The sequence below is a fragment of the Notamacropus eugenii genome, chromosome 1, assembly GCF_028372415.1.
Source record: "Notamacropus eugenii isolate mMacEug1 chromosome 1, mMacEug1.pri_v2, whole genome shotgun sequence".
In the NCBI taxonomy this organism is placed as follows: Eukaryota; Metazoa; Chordata; class Mammalia; order Diprotodontia; family Macropodidae; genus Notamacropus; species Notamacropus eugenii.
In genome coordinates, this window is record NC_092872.1 from 58691694 (window position 1) to 58707113 (window position 15420).

The 15420-nt window shown below is 49.1% G+C and overlaps 2 protein-coding genes across 7 annotated transcripts in view; one reads left to right on the forward strand and one right to left on the reverse strand.

Annotated features, from left to right (window-relative positions):
• Positions 1-13835, reverse strand: part of TFAP4 (transcription factor AP-4) — a 59013-nt gene extending 45178 nt beyond the window's left edge. Inside the window, exon 1 of one of the 2 annotated variants that reach the window (XM_072603549.1) lies at positions 13744-13835. Coding sequence is in view for 1 of the 2 variants with exons in the window: in XM_072603501.1 (XP_072459602.1) it covers positions 183-340 (158 nt within the window). In the remaining variant the exon portion in view is untranslated. Of the gene's footprint in view, positions 1-182; positions 983-13743 lie in introns of those variants that run through there. The other variant, XM_072603501.1, reaches the window with a different exon arrangement.
• The window catches only part of GLIS2 (GLIS family zinc finger 2), a 43676-nt gene continuing 40984 nt past the window's right edge, over positions 12729-15420 (forward strand). For 2 of the 5 annotated variants that reach the window (XM_072603433.1, XM_072603426.1), the window contains exon 1: positions 12729-13500. The gene's annotated coding sequence lies outside the window, so the exon portion shown is untranslated. Of the gene's footprint in view, positions 13501-13923; positions 14341-15420 lie in introns of those variants that run through there. The other 3 variants (XM_072603440.1, XM_072603452.1, XM_072603421.1) reach the window with 2 other exon arrangements.

Below are 15420 nucleotides of genomic sequence, written 5' to 3' on the forward strand. Positions count from 1 at the left end.
TCCAAACTCTAGTCCTCCCAAGAGCATTACCATTTTAACAACCAGGACCCAGGTAAGGATCTCCTGGGATCAGCAGTCAGAAAAACACTAAAATAAAGTGATAAGAGGTGGAGGGATCTTACAGCTCATGTCATTCAACCCCACAGAAAGTTTGTGGTGTTTCTGAATCCCCTTGTACCTACCCATGGTTAGATGTTTGGGTGACTGAATTAGTCCACCCTGAGAACAAGCTCTGCTTATTCTTGGGGTGTGGGCTGCAAGCTCTTCGAAATGCAAGGCCCGCCTGGCTGGGCTTGTTGGCTGACATCTCCTTTGTTAGCTCTCCTGAGCACTCAGCCATACACAGCTTCCCCCACTACGCTCAGCAGGAATGGGCTTCATTCTTCCTCCCTCCCTAGCCAATGTCACTCAAACAGGCCTGCAGGCCCTGGAGGGGTGACAAGTGCTTCCCGGCTGATAAAAGCCTTTCCCTCTGGAGCAGATGTCCGTGGAGTTTCCAGGAGAGTCACACTCTCAGATGCGCAGAGATTGGAGTGGGGATTTCAGGGCATAAGCTTCGGGGCCAGCGCAGCTTGGAGGCTCTAAGCAAAGGGTGCCAGGGCTTTGCTTCTCTGCAGAGATGGCCCGGAGCATCCACGTCCCGAGTGTGATTTGCTCCCTGCAAAGCAGGCCTGTGATTTACAGAATGTCAGAGCTGCAAGGGACGGTCTTGTGAAAATACTCTCCAGGTCGGGCAAGAGGAAACTTCCACATGGGAACTGGGAAAGACCTGCAGTGATCACCACGTGTGATACAGTGGAAGGAGGGCCCCGGGTTTGGGAGCCAAGACCTGCGTCCCAGCCTTGACAGTCACTGTTTGGCCCTGGGTAAATCAAGGGCCTCAGTTTCCCCATGTGTAAAATGAGAGGGTAGGTCACGCTGACCTCTGAGGCGTCTCCCAAGTCTTTCCGACTCAGCTTTTGTAACTCTGACAGTCCGTGCGTGTCCCACGGTCCCTGCCAGCTGAGACTATCCAAGGCTGATCAGCCATCGCTGAGAGCCCACTCGGGCGCTCGCGGGCACGCGGCCCGACCTCACCGAGCTCCCGGACAAGGGCGCTCGGGGCTCCAAGGTCCCCAGCCGGCGGGGGGCGGGGCAGAGCGAGAGGCAGGCGAGGAGGTGGAGGGGGTGCGTGCCTAGCCTCGGGGCCTAGCTGGGCGGGGCCTCCTTGGCGTAGTCCCCCGCCCTCTGCGGGGTCCCGCTTCCCGGCCTCACACGTGTCTTGGCCCGGGTGGGGACGGAGGAATGGGGGGAAGGGGGAGCGGGGACTCTGGGCAAAGCGGGGAATGGACTCCTGCAAGGTCAAGTCCCGCTGAGTCAGGGGCCCGCCCAGGTGGAGGCCCCGAGGATGATTCGGGGGGCGGAGTGGGGGGACGGACGCGCAAAGCCCCCCCCCCGCCACCAGGGCCTCCTACGTAGGGAGGAGCGGGGCGCGCGGCCAGCAGCGACCCAGGGGACGCCCCGCCCTTCCGCCTCCACCGCTCCCGCCTCCTGCTCCCTCCGGCCCAACGGGGAGGCTGGCTCATTAATATTCATGAGGCGCTGAACCGCGGCCAAGAGTGGGGGAAGGGGTGGGACGTCTTATTACCGGTAGCCGGGGGAGGGGGAGCGGGCTGGGGGGGGGGTGAGGAGGAGTCTGGGAACAGCTGCGGTCCTCTTTTCCCCGAGATCCCTCCAGGGCGGAGGAGGGGAGTCCAGAGCTCCGGGTCTCAGAGGGGGAGCTCCCTGTTTCCGCCTCCGGGAGGGAGTTTCCACTTGGTCACGTCTCAAAAATGTCCGCCCCCCCCCCCCCCCATCCTCCACTCCCCAAGGTGGTCTCCTCCCTCGAGGCCCGGGCGGATGGGAGGGGCCGTGCAGAGGGAGGGGAAGAGAGGGCGGGGCAGCCCAAGGAGGGGGGCACGCGGGGGCGGGGCAGGAGAGGTGCCAGGCTGCCTGTTCCGTCCTCGTGGGGTGTGGTCCAGGTTGGGCCAGCCCCGGCTCTCCGGGGCGGGAATGGGACCCTCCCGCCGCCCACTCAGCTGGGGGGGTGGGGGTGGATGCAGCTTTGTCCGGCTGTGACCCTGGAAGGTCTCTTGGGAAGGTGAGATGTGAATTGGGGTTTAAATTCCGGGCACGCCCCCGCCCCCAGCTGCTCCCCCGGCTGGGGCTATCTCCACGGTCCGGACGACCAGGGCGGAGGGCAGCTAACTTTCCCAATGAGGAAAGGAGACGGGAGCCTTCCCGGGTGGTAGGAGCATACGTTAATAGAGCCATGTACACGCTGCTTTCCTTAGAACGACCCCTGTGAGAAAGGTCAGGTATTTGTTTCCATTTTTAAGACGAACCACGGTCTCTGAGAGGTTAAATGATCTGCCCATGGTCACACAGCTATTACAAAGCGTGGGAAGAAGGCTAGGCTTGAACCCGAGACTTCAGACTCCCAAGTCCAATGGCCCCGGTGAACCACAGACAGCCCCACTTTATCCTCATGGAACTTCTAAACTAAACCACCCAACACGAGGTCTTTGAAATCCCCGGAGGATAGGTTTCCTTCGATCAGGTGAGCTTGGAAAGAGGGTGGAGACCCAGTAAGTGAAGCAGGCTGGCATTGCCAAGCAGAGCTGGTGCTTTCTGGGCACACCCAAGCCTTGGGACCCATTCTATTGGCAGGTGGAGTTGGGTCATAAATGCTCGCCCCGGAGCAGTTCTCAGCTCTGACCTGGAGTCCTTGCTGGTATAATGTGTAAGGAGCAGCCAGGACTGAGGACTGCTTCCCAGAATAAACACCACACCCATTCTACAGCTCCCAGCACTGAATATGGCAAGGACTCAGGGACACACACACACACTCACAAAATGCTTCAAGGACTGGCTGGCCACAGGCACATGTACACCCACGAACACAACTGGCCAGCCAGCACAAGGTTAATAACTCACCCTGATCTCATTTTACCCAATTACTTTTTCTTTGGGCATGAGCTCAGAAAACTATTTATTACAGGTTTTGATCCTGTATTTGTCCCATATTCATTTACTGTATGTTCTCTACAAGCTTCTCTGTGTCAGGGATGACTTTCCGACTCACAATTTATCAGTTAATTATACTGTCTCCTCTTACTCACTGTTCTATGTGTGTGAGTCTCATTTCCCCAACCATTACAGGGGAAATAGACCTCAGCTGGGAGTCTGGAAACTAGGATTCTAGTCTTGGCTCTGCCACCAGTTATCTGCAAAATATGAGTGTGTGTGGAAGGGGGAATCACATTCCAAGATCTCCAAAACACCTCCAAGTTCAGATATGTTTTTTAATCTCATTTTTTATTGTAAACTCCTTGAAGTTAGGACTGTTTTCTAATTCCCATATCCCCAACCATGAGAGGCGTAGGGCTGGTTACATAGTAGGCACTTGATGTTGATGTGACACATATGGTTTGACCACAAGTATACAAGGGCCAGGTAATGAATGTCCTCTAGGCACTATTCCCTACAGGCACAATTCTCTTTACTTTTTTTTTATTGGGCATTTACTTTGCCACCAGCTCTATAGGGGGAGGGGTTGGAAGAGATACAGCATGTACACAAATAAGTGGGAAAGGTCATTTGAAGAGGGAGAGAATACTAACAGGAGAAGCAGGAAAATGTTGATGGAGATGGTGGCGCTTGAATTGAATCTTGAAAGAGCAATCATAATGATGATCGCTAAGCATATACTTATATGACATATAAATCACTTTTGAGGTTTGCAAAGCACTTTACAAATATGACTTCATTTTGTCCTCACAACCTTGACAGATAGGTGCTATTGTTAACTCGATTTTCACAGATTACTCTTCCCCATTTAGAGAAATTGAGGCAGACAGAGGTTAATCGACTTGACCGAGGTCACACCGCAAGTCATTTAAAAGCAAAAAAAGAGGCATAAAGCATAGCTTTAAGAATAACAATAATATATAATAACTAACATTTCTATAGTGCCTTGGTGCTAAGTACTGTGCTAGGTGCCTTCCAATTAAGAACTCCTGGAGAAAGAAGGGCTAGTATTAAGGTAGGGAAATTGCTGCCTGGAGGCCACATATGGCACTAATATTTACAACAACCCTAGGAGGTAGGCTATTATTTTCCAGTTGAGGAAACTGAGGCAAATAGGTTAAGTGTGAACTTAACCTCAGATATTGGAACTCAGGTTCCTGACTCCTGTCCCAATACTCTGTCTACCCAGATGCCTACACAAAGTAGGAGATGGAACAGAGAGCAATCCATTTTGACTGGAATGTAGAGTATGTGAAGGGGAGAAATGTGAAACGAGGTTATAAAATCAGGTTGGAGCCAGATTATTGATGGCCTTGAATGCTAGGCTAAGGAGTTTACATTTTATCCTAGATGCAATAGGGAAGCATTGATACTTTTTGAGGGAGAGGACGGAGGCAGAGCTTTCCATATTATTTTGGCATCAGTGTGGAGGACAGATAGGGAAAGGAAAAGAGACTGGAAGAATGAAGACCAGTAATGGGAGTTCTAGAACAGTCAAGGTCACAGGTGATGAGGGCCAGAACTAGGGTAAATGGAGAAAAGGGAATGGATGGAAAGTCTGTGGAGGAGGTAGGATTGACAGAACTTGGCAACTGAATTGGGTGTGGTAGGGTAAAGGCAAGGATGACTTTGAAGTTATGAACCTTGGGTAACTGGAAGAATATTGCCTCAGTCAAAATGAGGGAACCCAGCAAAAGGGAAAGTGGAAATAGGGGAAATGATTGGTGCCTGCTGGTCAGAGGCAGTTTCATAGTCTGGCTAGAGATGGAAGCAGGAATCATTTAACCTGAAAGAATGATGAGCCAATTCCAGTCCGATCTGGTGGGATCTACGTAGAAGAAAGGGGGAGAACAATAAACTTCTTCCTTAATTTGCTGAAGCAAATGATAAGTAGTTACCATGTGTAAGGTGTTGTCCTGTGGGAGACCAAAAGATTAGTAAGTCCCTTCCCACATGAAGAAGAGGGAAGCAGCAAAACAAGGATGTTGCCGTCTAGCAGTTTGGGGCAGTAGGCATTCAGGGGACAGGAGGAAACTACACTGAAAGGACAAGCAGTTCTTGAGGTGGACACTGAGGGTTGATCATCTTCCTCATTATGCCATCTTAGGCCAGCAGGAAAAGAAGGCACTGCCTCCAGATTCCTGGTGCAGATGGTTAATTCTTCCAAACAGAACTAAAACCTAGAGCACCCTGGGAAGGGATAAAGGCATACTCTAATTGCCAGGTCCAGTTTCAACATTTAGCAGTGTGGTGTGGAGGGCAGCGCCTTAGACTTGGAAGTTATAGAGGCCTGTGTTTGACTCCAGCTTTTAGGAACTTGATGTATGATCACAGGTTAGTCATCTTTCCTCTGTTTCTTCTGTTTTTCCATTTCGGATGCCAAATCTTGTCGATAACAGCTCTTGTGTCTGGTCCCTTCTCTATATTCACACTGCCACCACTCTGATTCAGGCCATCACCTCTCTCCTGGACTACTGCAAGAGTCTCCTGATTGATCTCCCTGCCTCAGATCTCTCCCTTTTCCAATCTATCCTCTCTATAAGCTGCCAAAGGTACATCTGACCATTCGTTCTCTAGCTCAATAAACGAGCAGTTCCCTATTACCTCAAGAATCGAATACAAACTCCTCTGTTAGGTATTTAAAGCTCTTCAGAACCTGGTTGTAGTCTACAATTCTGATTTCATTACTATCACTCCCCTTCACATACTCTGTGGTCCAGCCAAACTGGCCTTCTCTGTGTTTCTCACATACTATGACCTCTTTGGATTCTCTTACCAATTCTACAATGTAAGTATTTCAGGTATTATTATCTCTGTTTTACAGATGAGAAATCAATATCAAACATTTTTAAAAATTCCAGTCATGTGTCAGTGGTGAAGACATAAAGGCCATCTTTTCACCTGTATTCCATGGCTATAATATACTTCTTCTTCCTGTGTCTCTACCTTCTTTCAAAGCAAAGCTCAAATACCACCTCCTATAAGGCCTTTCCTGAGACCTCCAGGTACCAGGAAATTACCTTGGATCTATTTTGTCCATATTTGTAGGTATATTTGCTGCTGCTGTTTAGTCACATCTGACTCTTTGTGACCCCATTTGGGATTTCCTTGGCAAAGATGCTGTAGTGGTTCTCGAATTTCCTTCCTGCTCATTGGCAAACAAAGTTAAGTGACTTGCCCAGGGTCACATAACTAGGAGTCTGAGGCTAGATTTGAACTCATAAAAATGAATCTCCCTGATTCTAAGCCCAGTGCTGTATCCACTACACCCACCTAGCTACCTTTGCATATAGTAAGATACATGGTGTCTCTCAAATAGAGCACAAGCCCTTTGAGGACAGGAACTGTCATTATTTTTCCCAGCATTTAGCACAATGCCTGATACATTGTGGGTATTTAATAAATGCTCAATTGATTCCTTATCTCTAAAATGGAGATCATAATAATACCTGAAGAACTTCCTTTGCAGAGTTGCTAGGAAGAGCCAATGAGATAAGGGATGCAGATTGCTTTGTAAACCTAAAAGTGTTATGTAACTGTCAACTCTCATTATTAATGTTATTATGAAGGAACATAGCTTTTCCCCTGCCATGGCCTGAAAGCCAAACTAGCCTCCAATAGCAGGCAGTGTTTGGGGCACAGGAAGTACAGGTTCAGCTAAGGATTTGGAACCTCCTATTGCTGGCAAAGCTATTGGAACCCAGCCTTAGCAAGGTTCTAACAAGTCCTCTGCTCTGAGCTTCCCCAAATGCCAAAGAGAAAATCCACACACAGTGGCTCCCAGTTATGGAGACAGCAAGCAGCCTGACTGTAGACATGGAGATGTGGTAGGTAGGCAGTGAAATAGATCCTAGATCACCAAATGAACTTTGCGTCTGGAAAGGGATTTAGAAATCAGTTGGGTCCACCTCCTTTTAATTAATAAGGAAACTAAGGGCCAAGAGCAGGTTTTTTTTTTAAAGTATAAAAAAAAGTTTTACTGCTATTTTATTTTCTGTACATCACAACAGTTGTCTTTCCCTCCCTTTCCTTCTTCCAAAGAGCCATCTCATATGACAAATAGTATTTTTAGAGAAGAAAAAATCAGCAAACTTATCAATACTGAAAAAGTATGAAAACATATGCAATATATAAACTTGCGTACCTCCTACTTCCATAAAAAGATATATTGCTCTTCATTTGAGTCTTGCTTGATCTTTATGATTTCATTATATCTACTTTTGGTTTTTTGGTGTGTAGTTCTTTCCATTTACACTGTTATAGTCACTGTGTATATTGTTTTCTTGGTTCTGCTTACTTCATTGTGCATCAGTTCATATAGATCTTTTCATGTTTCTCTGTATTCATCACACATCATTTCTTATGTCACAGTAATATTTCATTAAATTCATGTACCACAATTTGTTTAGCTGTTCTCCAATTGGTGGGCAAACAAATTAGATAATTTGTTTCCAATTCTTAGCTATCACAAAAAGTTCTGGTTTAGAAAATTTGGAGTATATGGGAACTTTTTTTTCTTATTGATGGCTTCCTTGGGGTTATAATATCCATCAGGATATTGGTTACTTTATTTGTATAATTCCAAATTGCTTTCCAAAATGGTTGTTCCATTTCACAGCTTCATCAACAATGTATTAGTGAGCCTACAGTGATTTCTTTTATAGGTAATTGACTTCTCTACCCTTAGCCTTAGTTTTCTCATCTGCAAAAATGGGAACCGTATCTGTACTACCTACCTGGTATGCTGGGAGGACAGCACATTATAAGGCATGAAACACTATATAAATGTGAGTCAAAAATTATTAAGTCTTATTGCAATGTTTCATTGTATTGTGGAAATACTTCTAGGCTCTTAATGGCTGTCAAAATCTGAAAGAGCTTACCATAATGGAGGACCAACCAACCTAGCTTAAATCAGAGAGACTCAACACCAAAAGGCTGGCCACCAAACCTAAGACTATTTACTAAAGGCTGTGATCTGTGTTGGTGAAAGGAGGAGCTACAATCAAGGAAATCTCAGATCTTTTGATGACTGGAGTAATAAGAAAAGTTGACATTTATAAAAAGTCCATAGCACTTGACACAATCTTATTCTACCCTTCTTTAAATGTAAAACAGAGCACTTTGTATTTGACTTTGGAGGTGCTAGGAGAAATGGAGCTCAATGAATAAGATGTATGGGAGATGACATAGTCAGATCTATGCTGTAGGAAAATTTCTTTGGCAGCTGAGTGGCGGATAGATTAGAGTGGGCAGAGACATGAGTCAGGAAGATCAATTGGAAAGCTCTTCTAATAGTCAACATGAGAGGTGATGAGGGTCTGAACTAGTGTGGTGGCAGTGTGAGTGGAATGAAGGGAAGGTACAGGGGACGTATCATGAAGGTAGAAGTAACAGGATTTGGCACAGATTGGTTATGTGGAGTGAAAGCAAGGAGTCAAGAATGAAACCACAATTTCAAGCCAGGTGACAGGGAGGATAGTGGCACCTTTAGTAGTTATAAGGACGTTTGTTTAGACTTGAGGAGGCTCTGAAGGAAAAAGAGAGTTCTGTTTTGGACACATTGAGTTTAAGATGCCTTTGCCATCCTGTTTGAGGTATCCCAGAGGAAGTTGGTGATTCATGACTATGGCTCAGTAGAGAAACTAGAGCTGGATATATAACTCTGGGAATTGTTTGCTGGGAGATGATAATTGAACCCCAGGGAGCTGATGACATCACTGAATGATAGAGCTTAGAAAGAAAAAAGAAGATCCAGAATATGGCCTTAGGGGATGGGTACCCATGGCTAGTAGGTGTGAAGTGGATGACCAGCAAAGGAGACAAAGGAGCAAGTCAGGCACAGGTAGAAGAAGCTAGAAAGTGTGTCAAGAAAACCCAGAGGTAGGATTATGCAGGAGGAGCAGGTGATCAACAGTAGAAGATGTTGTAGAGAGGTCAAGAAGTGTGAGGACTGAGAAAAGACCATTAGATGTAATTCTGAGATCATTGGACAAAGGAGGAAATGAGCCCAGAGAGATGAAGGGAATTACCCATTATCATACAGTGTCAGAGGTAAGAGTCAACACCCATTTATCTCCTAGCTCCAAGTACAATGTTCTTTCCACCTCAGAACCTTTCCTAATAAATCTCTGTTCTGTTTAACAATAAATTTCTCTTCAGTTTCTTATTTGGTTATAGATATATCTTATTGTCCACCCACAAATGGTATGACTCTGAAAAGGGTTACAAATTTAACAATCGTGTGACAAATACTATTTTAAATGCATAGGGGTGAGTAGGTGATACCTATTCAAAGGAAGTTTATGAAGTACCTTCTTATAAACTGCATCGGTCCACCTCCCCTCCCATTATTCTCTTTGTTAACTCTAGATTTTCATCTGTTGGGATTGCTTGGGGAGAAAGGGAAGAAATTCACCTTCATTTTGATTCTCTGAGTTACTAAATGCACACTTTCCATTGGAAAATTTAAAACAGTGATTCCTCTAATGACTAGTTTTTGTTCTCACTCCTCAGGGTTCCAGTAAAAGTGCAATTGGGTAGAAATCCTGGCTCTGTCTTTTACTACCTCTGTTACCTTAGGTAAATCTCTTCACCTCTCTGGGCCTTGACTTCCCTTAGAAATGAAGGATTTGACCTTGTTCTTTCAGTCCTAAATCTATGATCCTTGAATCTATTTCTGGCCATTTATTTATTGTGAGCCTGGCCTACCTCCAGTGTAAATGTGGGCTGACTGGGGAAAAAAAAGAGTTAATTATTTTAATGTAACCATCTCCTGCTTGCCAGCAATATGTAAAAGGTGGTGGTGGTGTAAGAATGTGTGTAGAAATACAGATAAATTCATTCACCTTTGTCTTTCCAATACATTCACTGGATTTGGGATCCATTCTCTCTTAGCCCTGTGACCTTGGGTGACTCAATTCATCACCTTGACCCTCAATTTGCTTAGCTGGAAAATGGGGACAATACTTGTACTACCTTCCTCATTTTGTTGATCTGATCAAAGCACATCAAGTTGGGGAGGAAAACTTCCCACTATTACAACCCTTAATAAAGTAAATGGTCGGAATCCCATTGAAGTAACAGGTCCGTTGTCACATAGCAACTTTAGCGTCAGAGACAGAATTCCAACCAAGGTCTTCCCTGACTTGGAGTCCAGAACACTGTTATATACTATTCACTACTTCTGCTTTAAAGTTTATATCACTTGCTGCTTCTAGGCGATATTCCATCCAGGCACTCATCTGGTCTAACAGTTGAGCAAAGTGCTGTATATATATTACCATATACCTTCCTAGAGAGAGACAGAGACAGAGACAGAGACAGAGAGAGAGTAATTCTCCTAAGTTAGCATATACCTTCCTAAAAAGCAGTATGACTTGGTTATGCTAATATTAGAGCATATTGTATTTTTCTGAGCCTAGGGATGGGAAATATTGGGGGGACGCAGCAGAGTAACTGAGAAGTATACTGGAGAGCAAGTGTTTAAAAAAGGGGGAGGTAAAACCACACATAAATTAGATAATGAACATGGGGGTGCCTGGGAGTTGACTGTATCAGTCCAGGCAAAATCTGTTTAGAAAGATAAATGTGCTACCATGCATAACAAAGATAAATAGAAATGATTTTTGGAAATTGTTTTAAATTGGAGGAATGAGGACCAAGGCTCCCTCTATTGGCCCGGATAATGGAAAGTTGGTTAATTTCTCTTGAAATCAGTCACTTCATCAGTTGGATTCCTTCTGAGTGAAGAAACATGATCCTCAGTACATATATACCGTACTGTGGCCAGAGGTCATGAGAAGCTCCTGGCAGATACCAGACCAGAAGGGTACACAATAGAGAAGTACACAAAGACTAGGATCACAGGAGAGAACTGTGAAGATGAACGGCAGGTCACAAAGCCCATAGGGAGAAAAGAGGGTCATTTGACCTGGGACTACAGTTCAAAGGAACCCTCAAATTTCAAAAAGAACTATAAGGATGGGTCAGTTATAGGTCAGGAACATGTGAATGGTTCTATCATATTTAACATTAAAAGTGACAATTGCACAAAAGATTTACCTTTAATAATTAGTGCATTTGCATAGAAAAAAGGCCAGAAAAGCATTTGCTAAATATGTATGACACACACCTACTGTGATTTCATGATTGTAGGAGTTCTGTGCAATCTCCTGTCCATGATGCAGATCAGTACCAGGTCCATATGATTTATAATCCCAGAGAGTTTCCTGGGGTACTGAGAGGTCAGGTAAGTTGCCCATGGTCACACAGCTAAAGGAGTCAGAGGCTGAACTTGAACCCACGTCTTTCCATGTGGAGGATCAGCCCTTTTAGCCAATACACCAGGCTGTTCTACATGCATACACATATGTATATAACATTAAGATATGAGGCACATAAAAGCTATATATCTCATATAGGCACTTGTATGCACACAGAGATATGTATATACATATAGAGAGATTATGTCTTCCTTTTTTTTTTTCTGGTGCCTTACTTTGTCTTAATGTATTTTCTTTTGCTATAAGTGTTATGGCTAGGATCTTTAAGAGCTGGAAGTGGCCCAGGTCTCTCTGAGCCTCTGAATACCATCCCCTCCCCCCTCATTCCCTTCTCCTTCTGTGCACTCGGTGGGGCTGTTTTCTCCTGGGGCCGAGACTGTCAAGGCTCCAACTTTGGGAACATCTGGCCTTTTGCTCTTTGCTACCCCAGAGGCACACAGAAGGTTTCCTGTCCTGATAAGATTATGGAAAATTAAAGCTCACAGGAATTCCTTCCAGACCAGACTTGAGACAAGGAAACTGAGGCCTGGAGGAAGCAGGGAGGTAACTGGCCAAGGTCAGAACCCGAGGCGCCGAAGAAGCCTCAATTTAAGACTGCTGGACCGGGCTCCTTATTGGAAGGAAGAAACAGCTTTTGCCTCCTTTCTTTTCCAGACACAGCTAAACCCCAAGGAAAACAGTATGATGGAAGCTGCAGTGTCCCAACTAGACCTTCTCCCCTCCCCCTATCACCCAGTTAGGAGAGCCGCCCCCACAGTGCAGTTCCCCCGACCCGGTCCCATTTGATCTCTCCTCCTAGACAGCTCAGCCGCCGTGGCTGCCGCCACCACCACCACTACCACCACCCTCATTCTATCTAAGCGGCTGCTGCAAACCTCCAGTCTCCCCCGCCTGCTGCCTGCCTGCCTGCCTGCCTGCCTGCCTCCTCCCTCCCTCCCACTGTCTTTTCCTCCCCTCTCTGGTCCGCTCTGGGGCTTTTTTTCCCAGTCTTTTCAGATGTTCCCTCCCCACCCTGGCCCCCACCAGGCCCCTCAGGAGCTCCTTCCCTCCCGGATCACCCTAGACCCCTTCAGCTCCTACCCGCCCCCCATCCTCTCTTTCCCACCCTCCCCAGCTTCTCCCCGGCTCTTAGCTCCTCCGAATTCCCCCTACCCCCTATCTGGCCTGAGGATCCCCCCACCGCCTCCCCCTGCAGCACCCGGGTTTCCCTGAGGGCGGGGGCGGTGCTCTGGTCCCCACCCCCTCTCTCCTGCTCCGGGCAGTACCCGCCTCTAGCCTGTGTCCTAGCGCTGCCCTCCGGCCGGGGGCGGGGCTCCAGGGAGGGGGGGGTGAGGGGAGGGACCTGGGAATAAGTGGGGGGGCATGCGCTGAGCTGCCCGGGGCGGGCTCTGCCGGGCCTGGGAGGATGGGGCTGAAACTGATCAGAGCTGGTCCATTTCAGACAGCTCTGCAGGGCTGTGATAAATAAGGGGGGTGGGGGAGAAAAGCCCACTCCCCTTCCTCTCTACCGCCTCCCCCCACCTCAAACAGGCAGGCGCCTCCAATTCACACAGACCCTTTCCCCTTAGCGACGCGCTCCTCCAAGCCGGGGAGGGGGAGTGAAGCCCCCAGCACCATCAGCACCACCAGCCCCAGCCCCGCGCACCGTCGCCCCCGCTTCCCTCATTCCCCACCTCCAAGCTCGGCCGCGGACGTCTTCCCCGGCCACCCCAGCTTCGGCTGCCGGGGCCACCGGCTCGGGGAAGACGGGTTTGCAAAGAGGACGCCCCCCTCCTGCCCGCCTCCCTCCCTGTGTCTCTCTGCTTCCCTCCTCCCGTCTCTCCCTCCCTTCTTTCCTCCTCCTCCCCTCCGTCCCTCCTCCCCTCTCTCTGTCTCTCTCCTTCCCTTCTTCCCTCCGTCCCTCCCTCCCTCCCTCCCCTCCCCAAGACATCCCCTCACGACCGGGCGGCTGCCACCTTTCCCCAGCCCGAGCTGCAGATGTGGCGGAGCGGCGGGGCGCCGGGCGGCCGTGCCAGGGGAGCCAGCAGCGCCTTCTGAGCCCCGCGGCCGCCTTGCCCCCCGAGCCGCCATCCTCTGCCCCCTCCCCCTCCCCCAGCTCCCCTCCCGGACCGCAGGAGCCCGCAGCCCAGACCGAGAGGACCCCAGCCCGGCGTCCCTCCAGCTAGAGGTAAGGCACTTATCGGGCTGCGAGAGGCTGGGCGGGGGGCGGGCGGGAACCGGTCCTCTCTCGGGCCGCCACCTCCCCCCGAAGCTCCCTCCTTATCGAGACCCCACGGCCGCTGGAGTCGGAGCCTGGGCGCTCGAGGCTTTTGGGGACCGTCGGGCCGGGGCCCCCGGAGCTGGCCGGGGAGGGGAGGCTGCAGTCCGGGAGGGTCGCTCTCCTCCCCCTCCCCCTCTCGCCGCTCCTCACCTCGGGCCATTGTGAACCCTCCCCGAGGCCCCTTCACTTGCCGGAGCCGCTGCAAACTTCAGCGGGGAAGTTGGGCGCCTCCCCCCCTCGCCCCACGCAGTGTTCGGGGGACGGAGGGAGGGGACGCGTTTGGGGAAGAAGGGGGTGGTGGCAGGGATCGCAGGAGGGGACTTGGAGTCGGGTCAAGAAGTTGGCTGGACCCTAAACCAGCCCCTCCCCAGGGCACTGAATGAACTGCCTTTTCCAGGAAGGCTTTTTCTTAAGGGTTTGTCCATTGCCTCGGAAAAAAAAATCTGACTCCCCCAATTTTCCTCCCCTTCCCTTCTCAGTACCAGCCAGATGCCCAGGCTCTGTACCCTGCCTTTGCTACACTCAGACAAGCAGGCCCCGGGGGACCGTGAGGACCCTCCGGGTGGCCAGCTGAGAGGGGCCCAGAGGAGGGGGAATGGGGAAGCGCTTTCTGAAAGGGATTAGGGATGGAGCAGTCCTGCAGCCCCCTTCAGTGAAGAAAGCCAGAGAAGGGAGAAGGAGCTGGGGCAGCCGTGCCAGGCACTTGTTCAGTCATCGAGATTTCTCTTCTCTCTCCTGCTAGGCCAGGTAGGCATGGGAGCTCTCCTCAGGTCTGTCCGGTCTGGGGCCTGGGCACCCTTTTCTTCCCCAGCACACTCTGGGAGCCAGTGAGGGGACCAGGCAGAAGAGGAGAAAAGAGATTGGTTGGTCCCTGGATTGCCTTTACCTGGGAATTAGTGGCTGTGGGAGCCAAAAAGAAGCTGTCTTGGTTAGGTCTGGGGGACAAGCATGAAGTGTGGCAGGTGCATACTGAGTGAAAGGAGCTACCTCCCCTGTGCCTTACTCAGCCTAAGTGGAGCCGAGGTGGGGATGGGGATGAAATTTGGCTGGCACCTGAATCCCTGGCTGGTTGCTCTTCCGGAACCAGGGAGTCCTCGTGGCTGATTTGGAGCTCCAGAACATTAATTAGCAGGGCAGTTCTTTCTAAAGGGAGACTGGCTGTGCTGTGCCTCTTTGTGTGTGTGTGTGTGTGTGTGTGCCCTTGTGCCTGTGCTGGGCCACTCTCTGGTGACATTTGGAGTAGTGAGATGATGCTGGGAATGGACCTGGGCCCTCTGCCATTTAGACCCCATAGCTGATCCAGTCTCAGATTAACCTGGCTCAGGCCCCAAACCTGAACATCAAGGAGACAGGCAAGACTGAATAGGAGTCTGACAATAAATCTAATTCAGCCTGGTCAGTGGCTAGGGCCTGGCAAGGCCCCCAGAGGCTGGTTTCCCCCAACTCTTTTACAAACTGGGGGGCTGGCCTGAGGTCCTGTGTGTATGTCTGGCTAAGTGGGGAGGAAAAGAAGGAATGTCATAGGATTTAGAGGTAGAAGAAGCCTTAGACAATAAGTCCAACCTCCAGGTTCCCCCACCCTCCTCCATTTTACAGATCAAAAAGGGTAAGTGACTTGCCCAAGGTCACATAAAATCCAGTCGTGACAGAGCCTGAACAAGAACCATGCTTCCTAATTTGATTTTCTGAACCATCCATATTCCCTTTTTTTTTTTCCAACTAATATTTAGAGGAGTGGCTAAAGCTTAGGGCGATGTTGGCTGTCACTGAATCAGAGCTGGAAGAGACCTTAGAAATCCTCTAGGCCAACTCCATCATCTTCCTGAT